Genomic DNA, 17,698 nt, shown 5'->3' with positions numbered 1-17,698 from the left:
TAAGAATTTGTATACTTTTATGTAGAAATGTACCACTGTGTAGTCCAACAAAGTAACCCTTATTTTGTTTTGAAGTGACCTCAAATAAAGGATAAAGCAATAGCCATGGACATGGGGAGATGTGTAACATTAACTTCAGTACTTCCCCTCCACTGAAGCCATTATCTGGCCCTCAAGACTGGGTTAGTCCCTTTTGTTGTGATGTATACCTCTGGGTAGAATGTTTATGATTCGGTCATTTGTGTGCATGCTAGAGAATTCCCAGTGTAAGGGTTATTTCTGAAGCACCCTCTTTCTCCCTCCTCCTCTAAACAAAACAAGCCAGTAAAGGTTCTTGGGACAGCTTACTGGAAGACGTTGTGGAAGCGGGCCTGCAGAAATTTTTATTTCCCATCATCTCGCAAGAAAGGGAGGATAAGAACACTATTTAATCAAAAGTGATCATCTTTAATGTTCCTGTTCTCCTTGTTTATAATGACAGTGGAAAACAAAATACTTGTTTCCTTCCTCCTCACACACTCCCAGAGATGGAAATAAAAGAATGGATCTAGGCTCTCCCTAACTCTTAACTCTTAAAATTGAACTCCCTTAGCAGGGTAGGATGAGTGCCAGACTCCTCGGGGCTCAGAAGGGAGGCTTGACTGGATAGTTAAATTAGTGGAAAAACACTTAGATGGCTAAAAGGGGGCGGGGTGTAAAGGTGGCTGCTCCAAGGGAAGAGCAAAGCATTTTGGGCCCATCTATTCCTATTGGAACCTAATTTTCTGGAAGCAGATCTTGTTTGCTTACATAATGGTTTTCTCATCTCTCAGGAGGCTTGTCTTGCTTATCAAAGCCTGTTATTAGCCAGCCCATTCTGTTTAAGGTTTGGTGTTTTGTTTTTCGTGTTTATTTCAAAATATGATCCACATAGTCCTTAGAAGTAAAAGAATCCACATGGAGGCTCATCATTTTTAGGCTCTAATCCCCTTTAAAAATGCATTTTATGGCACCTAAAAGGATAAGTAGCATTTCCTGTGTTTATGAGAGCAAGAAGAGTGAAGACTTGTTATATAAGATTCTCTTAGTTTCTTCAGTTGGCAGATTCCATTGAAAGCCTTGGATATCTAAAAAAGCAAAATGATAGGGAGGAGAAGGTGGAGGAAGAAGGGAGGGAACCCTGGCAAGCCAGTTTTCTGTATAGTTGAATAAACCTAGCCATCATGTGTTCTTTATCTGTTACTATTACATTTTTACCATTTGCAGTGACTGTCCACAAAAAGGGGCAGAAGGTAGGATAGTTCAGTCTGCAGTGACTTCCCTCTTGCTTTCCAGGTCCTCATCTAGATAATTCTGAATAGATGCCCAATTTGTGAAAGGAAGGGGTGTCAAAAACCTCAGTGCTATTGAATGCTACCGCCAACTATGGAAACAGAATTTGTTCCAGTTTGAGTTAGTTTTATCTCAAAAGATACTCCATGAGAGAATCCAGAGTTGACCGCTTCTCATTAGTTTTTTGTTTTTCATTTGTTTCAGTCATGTCTGACTATGTGACCCCCATTTGGGGTTTTCTTGGCAAAGATAAAACAAAACATTTCCTTTTCTGGGTCATATTATAGATGCATAAGGGATTCTCCAGTAAAAATGGTAATTCCCACCACCATTGCTTGACTAACAGTTCAGGTAAGTCTAAAAGACTTAAGAAAGAGGTGTGAACACCATGGTGAAGAATTCAGACAGGATGTTAGAAGTGAACAGGCCTCACTGCCAATCCAATAGGAGAGAATTGACATTCATTAGACCAGATGAGCATGTGACGAAAATAAGTTTCAGATAGGACATCATTTAAACTGACTTTGCACTTAATTTTTCAAATACTCAAGTTTTGCCAATAGTGAGCCAAGAACATGGGATACATAGAGAAATAACTGAGAGAACCCAATATAATCTTTTTCATGGATGTCAGACTGATCAGACTTGCCCTTTTGGTCAAACGTGGCGGAGGGCTAATCTTGATGTGTTCTTAGCTGCTTCAACTCGGTGTACAAAGGAAGAGATATTTATTTCTGTGTGCTGTGTCAATCTAGGAGCAGTCCATCTTTACATTTTGGTCAATAACTGTTAGTAAAAATCCTTTTAATTGTAATTATATACTGGGTGTTCAACAGTTTACATAACTTGAGCATCTCCTGTTCAGATACCTGCAAGGTTTTCCCCCTGACAATCCACTGTAGTGTCCTTGCCTGTAAAACCTATTATTTTGTGTTTGTGCCAGTTTCAGCTGAGTATCATTGGTATCATGTAGTATTGCATGGAGCCTCTCGTGGTCATGAAAGGTGGCTTAATTTGTGTGTGTGTATGGTCATTAATAGGAATGAATTATGTATGTATGATACTTGAATAATAGAAAGGAGTTTGGTAAATGATCTTAAAATAAATTTACTCAGACAATCACACTTCCTGTAGAGGTTTTGAAACAAGGGAATTTGTGAACCTTAAAATGAAGCTAGGCTAGCCAAAGGATCTTAGAGAGTGTGTTATTTCACATATGTGGATTTGTCGCTTCATGATCTGGACCTCTGTCAGGCTCTGGCCTTGACCAACAAATTCCTCTTCCAGCCAGCTCTCAGCTTCCATGTAGGAGCCTTTGATATGAGCAATAGGTTCTTAGAGACAAATGGAGTGTGTGCCCTTATGATGACGAGAAATGTTCTAGCTCAGATGAACCTATCATTTATGAAAATCCCAGGTGTAGAAAGGCAAGATGTTGTTCAGTAGACTCATTTAATTGCTCTGAGTAGCCATTCAGGGACTCTGAGATAGAGAAGTGACTTGAAAATGCAATGTTCACCTGCTTGAGCCAAAGGAAGGCACACTGTGCTCTTCTTCATTTCATTGTAGGATTTAGCTTGGGGCTACTCCTGGGTGGTTAAGTGAAAGGACTCCAGCTGTAATTCTCATGCTACTGAAGAGCAAGGGGATGCTGACAGTAAGTTGGGAATGAGGCAGTGTATAACAAAACATAATGAGATGGATGGATAGATCCATGAAGAACTTAACTTGGTATGAGGGTGAAAGCTTTGAGTCAACTACCAACACTTAAAAATGAGCATTTTCATACAGCGACCAGGGCACAAATCCGGTCTGTCCCAAACGTAGTGTTAGAAGTGAATGGGTTTGAGGGAGTCATTTGTTATGGGTTTTGTGTGTGTGTGTGTGTGTGTGTGTGTGTGTGTGTGTGTGTGTGTGTGTGTGTGTGTGTATGTATGTATGTATAAATGAAACTATCCAATCTGTAGTTTGGTATCCTGCAATAGGTCTGTCCACCCTTACAAGCAAGAAGAAACTTTGGAATATTCTTATAGAATCCAGGTTACTTAAGTACCCTTAAAGAAGCCAGAGTGAAGGAAGAGTCCCAAAGAAAGGAAACAGAATGCTAGACAGCTATGGTATGACTTTTTCCACCAAAAGTGAACTGAATCACACAGAGGCAGAAATGTAATCCACCCCATAAGAGGATCAAGTTCAAGATGGGGGCTAAGGGGGTGGGGTATGGGGAAGAGAGCTTTTCATGAGGGTTGCCTGATAGGGGATCTTGGGTGATGATTCTTCTGCAACCAGAAGGAAGAATGGACTGGCAAAGTGACAACAGGTTGCAATTTACTAGCTATTGTAATCCTAGGCATTTGCTGTGTTTCGACCTCATTTCTCTTTTATCTTGAAACTCCTAATTAAAAACAGGCTACGGTCAATGATCTAATAACACATAACAGCTCTGTGACATCTGGCAGAATAAGGAAAGGGTATATGTAAAATAGATCAGGCCCATCTTAAAAACTTTTGGCACTCATTCTTCACTTAGTAAACCACCTCCTAGTTGAATGTAAAGATGGGTAGACTTGGTATCAGACCTATACTTTAAACAGCATATTTGTGAAATCATATGTGGCTTACTTCAAGTTAAAGGGAAAAAAACCACCCAAATAACCTGTTACAAGGTTCCAGGTACCATAAAAATACTCTAAATCAAACACAACAATCAGTGGGTCTTGAATGTACAAGAAAGATGCCCATTTCACTCTCTTAGAACGCTAGAGGAAAAATAAAACTTTGTCATTACAATACTTCATATAGAAAATGGTGGGCATCTCTGTTCATGCAATATTTTATCAGTTTTAAAAACCCCATACCAAACACCAAGCCACCCCCAAAACTAACAAAAGAAAAAAAGACAGTTTCCCAGATTTAAGCACCTGATCGCTGAGAGTCCTGGTTATGATTGCTCTCAGGTCTAGAGTGAGAATTAGCTTTAAGTTTGTAGGGGTGTTAATAGCAGTCTGTGGCCGTCTCCTTTGGGTACACACTGTCCCAATCTATACGCCTCTTGTTCTCAGATTAACAACACTATACATTTTACAGTTTAACGAGCATTTCAGTGTGATATCATGGTTCTTGGCCTACATTGTGTTCCACTTGACTTTTTTTTTCTTTAATTTTTGTTTTGGAGGTGAAAATTTAGTTGAGGACACACTGTAACCAGTGGTGTGCAAGCAGACACTGACAAATAGACACAGCAGTGCGATATTTGACCCACAGTATAAAAGGAAAGGCGATGGTGGAAATGAGGTAACTCTTCCCCAACGGGTGTGTACATACAACTCCTGCTCTTCTAATGCGCTACTGTCCATTAGGAGAGAGTAGGGCTTGTCAACATGATGATTACATAAAGAAGAAGCTACAGAAGAGAAAAAAGAGAGGTTCAGATTCAAATGCTTTTAAAAAGTAGCTTCTCTACTTTTTAAGCTGTGAAGGAATGAAAGTATGTCAATTAAAGGGATTTTCATCAAGCATGGCTGGAGTGTGGCTCAGTTAGCAGTATCAGGGGCTAGGGAGGAAGAGGATGCTGTGGCCATGAAAAGGGGCTGCGGGGTGTGATAGGAATTCTGGTCAGCACAGGGAGCAGGAGATGGGAACCAGGAGGGAGGGCAGCAGAAATGGTGTGCAAGGTACAGAACACCATGAAAGCCAACATTTTGGAGAAGTCGATGAAGCCAAAATAGTCATAGTAGATGAGCCAGACAAGGTAAGAAAAGATGAGAAGACTACTCTCACACTTCGTTTTCCAACTCTGATACACAGTACTACATAAAGAAATCACAGAGGGCACACAAAACACAACGTTTGGGTAAAAATATATTTCCCCCCTTCATGTCTTGGCACTATAGATATATGCATAGGTTACCTTTTCACTATCCCCCTACCTAACAAAATTGCAAAGTGATCAGTACTTCAGAAATGAAATGTTTGACATCAATACAATAACTTTAGTTTGGTTTTTTTTTTAAATTTACAAGTGTTTTAACATGCTGTGTACATGTCTAACAATATTGTATCAACACTGAATGGAAGTTACACAAGGTTTGGGAAAACATTGACTTTTTTTAAACAGCAAAGTGGCAAAAGTCTACTGCTACAGTTTAAGGCATATCAGCATATTTTTAAAAATTAGGAAACAGTTCTGCTCTTCACAGCTTTATTTTCAGTTCGTTTAAAAAAAAATTCCCTTCGTATTATCTCATATGCTAGGCTTTGGAGATGCCAATCCCACTAGTCGGACAAATCATCTCACAGGTGGCCTGCCAATGGAACCATGATTCTTAAGATTAGGAAACGTTACCTATTTCAGATGATGAAGAATGGCAGGGCAAAGTGACTTGAATGGACAGGATTGGTAGGACCACACAGAGACAAGTGGGCTTGAGTAAGTAACAGTAGAAAAACCTGACTGAACAGTCTATAAAACATTTTGTAGGGGTGGAGAGGGAAGGAGAGGAAGTGAAGGAACCAAACTTCTTGTTGATGGGGGTTGAAGGTGATGAGGGTAAGCAAATGTCTTTAGCTTGTGAGGTTACAAAGCAGGGAAAGAAGAAAAACAGGTAACTTGTACCTCTAAACTAATAAGCTAGTTCTACATCTCCCTTGGTCCAGGCATCACATTCTACTGTTTTTACAAATGTATCTGGATTGTAAAAACACGTTGAGTGACTCTCCTCATCACTTGTTGTTACACTCTATATCTCACTTGCTACTGAGCCATTGGCGTGAAAGTCCTCAAGGGAGCAAAATCTTGATCCAGAGGCAAAATGGTAGTCACTGCCAGCTGCCAAAACTCCAGCGATCCCATGAAAGGGCACTAATACTTCATGCTGAAGATACTGCTCAATGGAGGCTGTAATCAGAAAGATCACTTTTCTTTGGCAGTGAGGAATGACTGTACCACCTAAAGCCCTTTGTGATGTCAGATAATGCTCCCTGTATGGTCTCACCGTGTGACAAGCCATGGAAGACTTCCACATTGACTTCAGGGGGAATCTAAGCTCATGAGGCTGCTGTGAGGCATTAATGATGATGGCCATCTTTCTGGTGCTGCTCAAGTTAACAGGATGAAACAGATCCCCAACCCCCATCCCATCTGTCCCACTCATTAATTTTTTTAAAGGCTGAGAGGTCAAAGAGGCTTCTTGTTCCCATACTTACATGCAGAGGTGAAAGTACATCCAATTAGATTTGAGGGTATCATTTATTCCGTGCAGAGCCAAGGACTACTGTGAAAAAAGGCATAAATACAGAAAGAAAAGAGAAGAAGAGCAGCAGTGACAAGCTCAAGAGGGCCAGGGGAGGGATGGCAGTAAGAATTAAGTTAGTGGCAGCATTAAAATACCTTTTAAAAAAAGACCAAAAAAAACCAATGAGGCTACTAATGCAATCTAGTCACAGCTTTGGGCCAGAAAGTCAAAATGACTGAGACTGGATGCCTTTTCACTGCTCAGCTACCTGAAAAAGGCTTTAGTGATACAAGGAAACAGTTAAAAAAAGTTAATTCCCACGGTGAGGCACAAGAAGACACACAAAGCAGCTGGTGCAAGCATGTCACACAAGCGGCTGAGTCTTTGACTTTTAGTGTAGTGCATGAGAAAATGCAGCCCATGGTCAGGAAACTGGTTTCATCATGCTGAGAAAAAGTCCCAGAAGTCAGCTGCTCCAATGGCTTAGTTCATATGAGAACTGCAGGGACACCCTGTGGAGATTGGGCTAAACCTGTCTTAGGTGCATTACTGCTGCTGCTTCTAGATTTGAAGCTCACATTCTTAGTGTATTTTTGAGCTTCCAAAGGGTCCCCCCCCCACCCCGAGAGCTTTCCCTCTATGGCCCCAAATCAGTTCCTGGAGATTCTCCGTGCCCTGAGAAGTTCTATGGAAAATGGCTGGTGTGGGGCGGGAAAGAAAAGGGAGGCTAAACAAAAGCCCTCTGCTTCAGCAGCCTGGAGAGGCAGTTTAAACAAAACAAAACAAAAACCACTAGCCATTCTACCCTGGCAAGGCACTAGGAGGAAATGCAAGAAGAGCTGGAAGATCTCAGTTCCAAAGAGGAGTGTGTTAAATGTAAAAAGTGACCAACAGGAGACTACTTAGCTAGGAGCAAAAGGAAAGCTGGCATGTCTCAGCACCAGAAAGTTAGGAGGACCAACACAGGAAGTTACTTCATGTTGCTTCCAGAACTGGCAGGGGGATGGGAGGGATGTCTAAAGGTACAGTACAGAGCTTAAGTAGTTAAATTGGTTTTTTATATCAATTAGGACGGAAGAGTATGAATACATTTAAAGACTCTGGAAGACTACTGGCTTATTTATGTTTCTCTCTGATCTCCCTGCTTGGCACCTTTGGCACCACATTCCATGGCCTTAAGAGGATAGAAATGCTTTGTGTGAGTAACTGCAGTGACAGAGAGGGCAAAGGGAATTCCCTGAAGCCTACTGGGTTCCAAGAATCATCTGCTCTCCTTGTCTTGACAGCCAAGTGGTACAAATGGAGGATAGGGTGGGGAAGCTACTTGGGAGGAGAACTGAATTTTCATTTCTTGATTCAAGTTGGCTTTTTCTAATGTGTAGGTCACAAGGTCCACAGAAATGTGGAAGTCCAAAGGCTAAAGAGTTAATCCTATAGAGTGTTTTATCTGGAATGATACTGAAGTGGCTGCTGAAAACAGTGTTTTTTGGAAGTCTTGTAGATAGATCCCATAGCACAAGAAGTTATTCTGCCACTAGGAGATAATGTTGATTTTCCCATGGAAAACAAATTCAAATAATACAGAAGAGGTTTGTTTATCTTAAGTTGAAAGGATGGGAAAATTTTTTTTTGATCTTGTATATTCTTTCACTGAACGATGGCATATGAACATCTATTTGTGATTTCCCCCCAAAACTAGGGTATGCTGGCGATGGAGAGTTATGTGCTCAAGGCCCTTGGAATAATCCTCCCTGAACTTTTCCAATGTTTGAGAATCATGAATCCAGCTTTGTTTTTAAAACAGTAAAATGAGGCAGTCTGATGCTCTAGGGAGGCTGACAAGAAACCTGTACTAAACTGAAAAATTCAATCCAAATCGTGCTCTGTTTACCCATCATGTTGTCTCAGCAAAAAGCTGCTGGACTTGGGAGGAGGCTGTGGAAAGAGAAGAGGCAGAGTGGATGTGGGCATCGGGCAGTCATGGGTACAAGTCATGGTCATTCAGGTTTTAGTTCAGCTGGTGAGGCGGTGAGAACAGTTTCCATGTCAGACACAATGGCGCTGAATGTACAGTACTTTCCCATTCATTCCAAAGCAACATACAAGTAACAGGCGTGCTCAACTGTGACTGTTTGGAATTAACATAAAAGGCAAACCATTTACTTTCCAGAGACAAAATCCAGGTGAACATAGCAGTTACCATCATTTCCCTTTTCTACCTTTTCCCACCACCCACCTCCAGTGAAATGAGTTAAAAGGGTTATTGGTGCTTGGGGAAAGGGGGGAAGGGGGCGAGGGCGGGTAAAAGAAAAAAACAGAACACAGATGGCAGGGACACGTTACTGCAAAAGCAGGTGAATGCGGGAACATCCTTGGCTTGCCAGGCTTTATGTGAAGCTTGCACTGCAAGTTAAAAAACAAAACAAAAAAGTTAGAAATAATAATAAAACCAAAAGGAAAAAAAAAGAGTTAGGAGCGAAAACACCAGCGTCAGAGCGATGGTGGCTGCTCATGCAACAACGATGGATTTGACAGAAATTAAAATGGTCAAAATTTGAGTAGTCTATTCTATGTGACAGGCAAAAGCAAAATTCAAAAAAAAAAAGAATTAAGAAACACATGGTTAGTTTTCATTTGCATGAAGCTTTGACTTCTCAAATGACTTGCTGAATTTGCTGCAAATTCCAGTGGAAAGATCCCACTGTTCAGCCTTTTCTCAGATGACTGCAAGAGGATCCCTGATCTGTACTGAAAGGAATCTTTGATAGTAACAACTGTGCACCCCGCAGAAGCAACACTTTCAAGGCCCACCAAAAAGTCAAAGGACAAAGGCATAGTAACTGTCTTAAAATGGCAGCATTACTTGTGGAAAAGGGCTGATACTGTAGACTGAGGGATGAGGAAAACATAGAAACAGACAAGAGGAGGAAACATGCTATTAATCCGTTGTGGACACACACGCACACACGCGCACACACACATATACACATATATCCTTTTTTTCCCCCAGGGAAAGGGAAAAAAAGATGATCACTGGTTGTGTTATAGCTACAGCAATGCCAAGAGCTTTCATCCACGTTTAAGTATGAAGCAATGCAAAACTTAAAAATGTACACTGGGAAAGGTTATTTTTTTCTTTTTTTTTTTTTTAAGACAGGTTGAAGCATGCATCCTTATTCCTTGGTAAGGAATTTAACAATTATTTTTACAAAGATGAATTGCAGGCTGCTGCAGAGTGTGGTCCTCAGATATCATCACCACGACACTAGGTTTCAAGAGACAGATTTAAAAACCTGATTCTGGGATCGATGCTAATCAGCTAATGCCTGCTGATTCTTGCTGATCCAATAAAAGGACAGAGAGAGTGTAGATGCTGCTTGTCACTAGCATCTCAGTGGCAAACAGAAATGGGGGTCTGTGCCTGTGGTGTGGGATCCAGCTAATGGCAGTGCCCAGATTAGTTCTACTTTTGCAATAATCTTACAGAAATGTTAAGTTGTCATGCCACTACAGTTACAGATAAGTAAAAAAAAAAAGCCTTACCTACACAAAAAGGGAGCATTTCATTAAAGTAGAAAAACAAAATTAAAAACTTTTAGAAAAACCAAGACAGGCTATAACATGGAGCACAGTCTACAGAAAAGTCATTCTTTTCTTTTTGCTGTGTTATTTAAAGCAAAGCTAGCTGGTCCTTGGCAAGTGTGGGCACTCTAGAATCAGCTGCATTTTGAAGCATTTACAAGTGCTATGTTTAACCCCAGTGACTGCCTTTCAAAGTCTCCAAATGGCTGTAGCCACTGGTAATGTTCTAGTTCTGGTTTTTATTCTGTTTTTTCATGGTTCGGGCCTCTGCTAGCAGTCACTTTATTGAAATGGAAAAGATGCTAGGCGCGTGGAGGCCAGTGTGAACCCGGAAGCTATTGCACAGGAATATGCTTGCCAAACATGGACAGGCATAAAACCAAGGTATACTGTAAGCCAAATTAGTTAATTCAAATATACTAATTCTAAATTAGAATCTATAAGTGGGAGAGGGGCAAAGAATACTATATTACATACTTTACATTGTCATTAAAGAAAAAGCATTCTAAATTGTTAGGGCCAATGGGTGGTGAAGAAACTGCCTTAATGATGCATTGTGCACATAGGTTAAAAAGAGTTTTCCAAATACTGTAAAGTTTGCTCCTGGATGGAATTATTATTATTTTTTTAAATGGAGGCACCATACTGTTCAGCTTTTGGAACTTTTATTGCTTAAAGGCACACCAAAGTACATAGGAAAATGAAAAAGCTCTTTTCACACTGCTGGTCTTTGTATTTAAATTCATATTTAGAACACATATTCAATTCGTATTCTTTGTTTTAAATTCATATTTAAAACATCTCTTTATGCACTTACGTGTGTCAGGGGCAAGACAAACAAAAAACTCAACCTCAAATTTGGATTTTCTTAGCATCAGCAGCTGTGTCTCTCCATTTGCTCTCCAACACACACGCACACATCAGTAAACATACGTGTTCCTTCTCATAGGTTAAGCCGGAACACCCAAGGTATTTATCTCATCAGAAGAGATGTAGTATTTTCAACTGGAAGCCATCTCCATTAGCTACACCAATAAGATGCCCAGCTCTTAAGCTCAAAAGCAATGTGTTTCCTTGGAGTGGATTAAAATTTGTTGTTTTCACTCCTGAGATGACTCCAGCACTAAAAACATTAGGTCCTTTGGACTCTTATGTTCAGCAGAGCTCTGGCACATTGTCATGCCCCCATAAACACACACACACACACACACACACTACAGCCACTTCCACCCCCTTCTTCCACAGTGTCTCACATATCCTGACCATCTTTCCATCTCTCCCTTTTTCTCTCTGTACCATTTCTGTTGGCTCAGAGCATGGAAATACAAAGTCAGTTTTAATGTACAGTCTTGAAAATAAATATTCATTCCATTGCATTGGATTCATCCATTGTGGTGCTATAGCTCTGCATTTGTGTTTTTAGCCACAGACAAACCGGGGAGGACAAGAAAGCAAAGTCTACATCTACTCAATATTAATTAAACTCAGCATTGCTGTTGTTACCCATCTCTCTGTGGTTGGTATAACTGAAAGAGCCTCTGCCCCCTTTAAACTGTTGGTGAGAGGGCAATGCTTTCCCACAGAGTCCTGGCCTTTAAAAAAAAATCATTGGTTATGGGCTAAAAAGCTGCACAGAGGTTCTCCTAAAAGCACAGTTCTGTGCTAAGATGTGGACCAGCAGAGCTGAAGTTCTGGTACCATTTCTCATTTCACAACAAGGTACCTACCGGTCATGACACACTTACTGACAAAGTAAGGTAGCACACACAATTATTTTCATTAGCTATGGCTCATCAAATCTCCTGGCATTTGCCATGACCACTGCAATGTCCACTTGCAATCAAAATACTGGATTTCTTAACTTATCTTCATCCAAGGTTATTCAGTCGGTTGCTTCCAATCATAACCAATTTTCAGGGAAGACCCAAATTGCCACTTGGATGGGGACCAATTCCTACATACTTATTATAGTCCTCAAAAGGTATCCAGCAAGCCAAGAGCAGAATCAGGCCCCTTTAACAAATTAAAGCCATATTACATTTTGTCTAGTTTTGAAAATAGAGCAATATGTCATCTTAAATTGAGAGAACAAGTAGGTCCTCTGAAAACTCTTCCCAACATCTCTAACTGGCAGTAATATCTGCAGTGATTAGCTTATTGAGAACTGCATGAATAAGAATAAGAAAATAATAGTAGCAATCATAATTTTTAGAATGTTCATTATAAAGATGGTCATCAGATGTTTTTTGTTGCTGTTAAAGACAGAACATTGAAGGTCATTCCAAAGAATCATAAAGTTGGTGCAGAAGTTTCTGTTGCAGAGCACAGATTTCATAAATTAATTTTATGTACCCTAAAAAAATGTGAAAGCCTCTATTTGTCTTCCCTGCTCCAGAGAGAAAGTACTTTCTTCAGGCAGACTGGTCAAAACACCACTTTCCAGTCTGAAAACAAGACAAAAGGCAAGTACAGACGTGCAAAGGAAAGGAGACTGAGCCAGCCCCGGGAGGCTGTAAGGGGGACCCTGCTTACTTTTTCTTGTCTTTGTCCTTCTTGGTCTGTTGGGCACCGGCCTGCTGAGCCTGTGACTGTAAGAGCTGAGCGGCCGCTTTCTTCTTTTGGAAGTTGTTGACCTCTTCCTCAAGCTCCTTCTTCTTGTCTTCTACTTTCTTTTTCTCTTCCTGGTGTGTCCGCTTTAGAAGGTCAAACTTTTCATGAAGCTGGACAAGAAATGGAAGAGACAGTAGTGGGTTTGGGGGGATGAGTGCTAGCTGCTGCAAATGGTGTTTTGTTTTCAAAGATAAACATACCCATTGACCATACCAGTGTTTTTCTCTGATCGGAGTCAGGCTTGGTTCTCATATTTATTAAAGGTTTTGTTTTCATGTATTTATTACATTTATTTATATGAAAAGTTAAAGAGTATCCTTGCTTATCTGGGTCTCTTTGGGAATTAATTTTTTTTTTCTGAAGTCATATTCAGTCCTATAATATTTCAAATTTTTGTCAGGGCCTTGGATGAAGGCATAGATGTGTGTTCATCAAATCTGCAGATCATGCCAGGTATATAAGATAGGTATCACACCGGAAGACACGGGATTCAAAAGGATCTTGACAGGCTAGAGTATTGGGCTGAATCTAATAAGGTGAAATTCAATAAGGATAAAGTCTGGTACTTGGGCACAAAAAAAAATCAACTTTACAAACAGAAGTTGGGGGAGGCACAGGTAGATAGCATTTCTTCTGAAAAGGATCTGGGGATTATAATGGACCACAAGCTCCACCTGAGAGAGTCAGCAGTATGATGTGAGAGCCAAAAAGTTTAATGTAGTTTTGGGGCTACATTAGGAGATGACTAGACAGGTGACAATCTCACTATACTCTGTCCTTGTCAGGTGTCTTCTGGGGACAGTGGATTAGGAGTCAGGAGAGCTGTGTTCTTTTCCCTAATCATGGTGCTAAATGCCAGGTGTGACCTTGGGTGATTCATGTAACTACCCTGGACTTCAGTAAGCTTATCTGTCAAATGGGGCAACAATACCTGTCCTACAAGCCTCTCACAGTTGTTATAAGGCTCAAGTGCCTGAGAAAGTCTTTGGAGAAATATGAAGAACTGTGCAAATACATGGTTGCATGATGGGATCATTAAAAAGAGAAGAATTAGGAGAAATTACTTACATCTTTTTCCGCCTCTTTAAGTTCAGCTTCTTTTTCTTTCACCCTCATGACAAACATTTGTCTCATTTCTTCCTCTTTCTTCTGAAGTTCTCCCAAGAACTCATTTCTCTTTGCTTCATACGTCTCCTGAAGGCTGTTCAAGGACCAGAAAACAAGGACGACATGATGGTTGGTGCATAGGGAGCTATAGAGCCTGTGCTTGCAGAACCTTGAGGGGTGAGGTCAGAATGTGAAGGTTAAACCTGTATGAACCAGCCCCAATGTAAATGAGATGAGCCAGCCACAGGAACAAACCACCCAAAGACGCAGTCTGCAAATGAGCTGCTAACTACTAGGATGTCTCTGGTCTTCCCGTCAAGAAGAACAGTGTTTCCCAAATCTTATCAAAGAGAATATAATCTAACTCATATTAGATAAGACAGGAAGCCTTAGAAGCAGCTCTCATGAAGTATAGAGAAAGCCGTCCTTGGAGCTAGGAAGACCTGAGTGCCAAGGGTCGTCTCTGACAGATGCTAGCTGTGTGACCCTGGGAAAGTCACTTAAGCTCTCGTTGTTTTAGGAAACTCTCTAAGACTATAAGTTGCCAGGAAGATGCAAAAATGCACTCATCTGGGTGTTCTGTATACCAGTGTAATCACAGGTTCAGTCCTTAATCTTGTCCCTGTGATCCAATTAATTGCAAAAACAGAAATGGGTGAAATCTAGAAAAAGGAAAGGTATCAGGGAACAACCAATAGATAGGGAGAGATTAAAAATTGGAGATGGAATGAGGATGGGAGCAATTTGCTGGAGAAGGTGGTGAGGGATGGCATCAAGGGTACATGTAGAAGAGAGGGGGTGGGCCTTGGACAGGAGGACCATCTCTTCCTGGATACCAGGCTGAGCAAAGGAAGAAATGATGGTGGGGAGAGGGCATGTTGGTGAGAGAAGACCTAGTCTTGAAGGCCTATTCACTTCTCCTGGAACTCAGAGCACCATGTCTATTGTAAGGATACTGACACAGGGAAACCATGAAGTAAAATCAAATGAAGAATATTCTACTCATCTGCCTTTATAAAAGCATCCAGTGTCTGGACTCCCACCCCTTCTAAGTCTTCATCCTTGTGATTCTGAATCCCATCCCCCTGGACTCCAAACTCTACTGTCTGCTTTCTCATTAACATCCACTTCAACCCTACCACAACAATGGATATCACACTAATTCTATACTCCTTCAGGGAACCATCACATTGCTTGCTTTTTTCACTCTCTTCTTTATTGGTGGGTATTTTTGCCTTTTACTTGCACTAAGCTCTTCCTCCAGTGCTACCTATGCCAGGCTTCTCACATCCCTAAGGTTGGGCCCTCAATAGTCTTAAGATCATTTAAGTGGCACAATATCCTCTTGAAGAACTTTGGAACCTTGGCACCAAGGAGTGTGGTGTACAAGATCTGCCATATAGGCTGGAGAAGTTACTTAGCCTCTGCGCCTCAGTTTCCTCATCTGTAAAATGAAGGCATTGGATTTGATGGCCTGTAAGGACCCTTCCAGCCCTAAATCTAAGATCCATGAAAATATACAAAAAAAGAGTCTTGATTATACAAGAAAAATGTCAAATGGGAGAGAGCGAAAGATTTCAGGAAGTGGTGGGCAATTAGTATGAATTCTGTTAACCCTGAATAAACTTCCATATTAACTCTATAATAAAAGAACACAAGTAGCTGAAATGAAGTGGCCTCTTCTTTAAAGAAAAGACTGAACAAGAAACAGTCAACTCTACTTCATGAAGCCTCCTGGACCCGTTTCCTGTTTGAATTTAGTTCAATAAAAATTTAATTTTATTAATGGTTAATAAAATCTCTTAGTGCCCTGTATAAAGCCTATTATGGTTTTTTTTAAATTTCCACTATTGCCAATATTTTTTGAACCATCTCTATGATTTCTTACATTTGATCCTCACAACAATCCTAAGGAGATCAAGAAATAGAAAAAAAATTTTTTTCTGAATTCCAAAAATAAGTAAGGGCACATTTCAAAGGGTTGTTGTGACAACAGAAGAAATATGTGTCAAATGCTTGGTAAATATTAAAATGCTTTATGCATATCAGCTACGATAATGAACCTGAGTGCAGACACTGCAAGACCTGGGTAGATATATCTGCAGGGCAGAAACATGAGAGAAACTGCAGATTATCCTGGATCAGAAATCCTGGAAGTTCTATTGCTCCTCTACTCCCTACAGAGGCTTCAGGAAAAAAATAGAAAAACTGTCTTTTTGTAAACTTCATCTGCTCTAATCATATGCATGAAACAAAGCCCCACCATTACAATAACAAAACAACCCTGGGGTCATTCCTCAACCTGATTAGATTTCTAGAGAAAGTAAAACAAAATAGAAAGATTCTACCACTTACATTCTGAAAGAGACCACTAAATGAAAAAATCCAGAGGAATGTTGTAGCTTCCAGGTCAAAGGAAAAATGATGCAAAAAGTCAAAAAGAAAGGGTTCAAGTACAAAGACAGTTAGAATCAAATAAGACCTGTCAACTACCATCATAAAAGAGAGGAGAGCTGGAATAAATATTCCAAAAAGCAAAAGAGAAAAGTTTATAATCAAGAATATCTTACCTGGAAAACCTGTGGTCAGTTTTCCCCCACAGGGGGAAAAGTAGGCCTTTAATTAAAGAGGACTTCTAAGTATTTCTGATGAAAATACTAAAGCTGAGTAGAAGCTTTGCTGTGCAAATACAATAGTCAATAGAAACAAATAAATTCAAGCAAATGAAAGGTCTGCTTGATGATTAAATGTTTAAATTTTAATAGGGAAGAAGAAACAATGTCCACTCAGAATTATAAAGGGTTTTTAAGGGTTACAGAGGTCATAAAGATAAGTAAGATAAGTGGGCCTGTCAGTATTATGTTTATGCTTTGATGATCTCTTAGGGAGGGAAGGGGGTAGAACTTATTTCACATAATTGGGGCATATGAGAAGAATAGATTAATAAGCAGGGAAAGGAGGGGGTCACATAAGCCTCACTTTCATCTAAATCAGAAAAAGAAGCTTTCAACACACACACACATTTTGGTGTAGAAATATATCAGATAAGAAAGGCATGAAAGGAAAGTGGGGGTTTGGAGAGAAGGTAGATTCAGGGAGCGATTAGTCATAAACAAAATAACTACAGCTTCATAGGGTAGATCATGAAGGGAGAACTAAGGATAAGGAAAAAAGGAAGGATAAGAACCTGTGGGCCACAGACTGGGCAAAGTGAGAGGGAAAAGCAGTGAAATGGAAGCAGATTTATCAAATATAAATCAACAGTATTGAGTTCATTCCAATTTCACCACCTTCTTTGTAAAGAGAGAGGAAGAGAGAAATGAAATGGAAACGTATAAGAGGAGAGGATAAATATGCAATTTAGCAGTCAGAACTGTGAAACTGAATGGGATAAACTCACACAGAAAACAGAAGAGGAGAACAGAAAGCAGAATCCAACAACATGTTGTTTTCAAGAAACACTACTGAAACAGAAAGATTAACACAGAGTTCAAATAAGATGCTGGATCAAGATCTATTATGCCTCAAGGGAACTCAGAAAATTAGGGTTAGCAATTGTTCTCCCAGACAAGGCAACAGTAGAATTAAACTTGATGAAAACAGATAAACAGAGAACTATGTTATGCTTAAAGGCACCATATATAATGATTCATTAGCAAGATATGTATTATCTTGATATAATATATGATTATTATAGAATATACAATATTTTATATTATAGAATATATATTTATATATTATACATATATATGTATCTATACCAACTGGTATAGCATCTAAATATTTAAGGCAAAAGCTAATCGATAGAGAAATAAGACAATAAAACTGTTAACAGTTAGTGTCCCTCTTCAACA

The 17,698-nt window shown here is 40.0% G+C and overlaps 1 protein-coding gene across 3 annotated transcripts in view; it reads right to left on the bottom strand.

Moving 5' to 3' along the window:
* The window catches only part of SEPTIN11 (septin 11), a 132,440-nt gene continuing 114,742 nt past the window's right edge, over positions 1–17,698 (bottom strand). The window contains exons 8-11 of one of the 3 annotated variants that reach the window (XR_013484096.1): positions 13,806–13,938; positions 12,660–12,847; positions 6,517–8,948; positions 1–4,714 (exon numbers count right to left, since the gene is read on the bottom strand). Coding sequence is in view for 2 of the 3 variants with exons in the window: in XM_020988380.2 (XP_020844039.1) it covers positions 4,699–4,714; positions 12,660–12,847; positions 13,806–13,938 (337 nt within the window). In the remaining variant the exon portion in view is untranslated. Of the gene's footprint in view, positions 4,715–5,154; positions 8,949–12,659; positions 12,848–13,805; positions 13,939–17,698 lie in introns of those variants that run through there. The other 2 variants (XM_020988380.2, XM_020988379.2) reach the window with 2 other exon arrangements.

This window comes from Phascolarctos cinereus, unplaced genomic scaffold (genome assembly GCF_003287225.1).
Source record: "Phascolarctos cinereus isolate Bilbo 61053 unplaced genomic scaffold, phaCin_HiC Scaffold_9;HRSCAF=440, whole genome shotgun sequence".
Lineage (NCBI taxonomy): Eukaryota > Metazoa > Chordata > Mammalia > Diprotodontia > Phascolarctidae > Phascolarctos > Phascolarctos cinereus.
The sequence above is the reverse complement of the archived record's forward strand: the minus strand, read 5'-3'. Positions and strand labels throughout refer to the sequence as shown.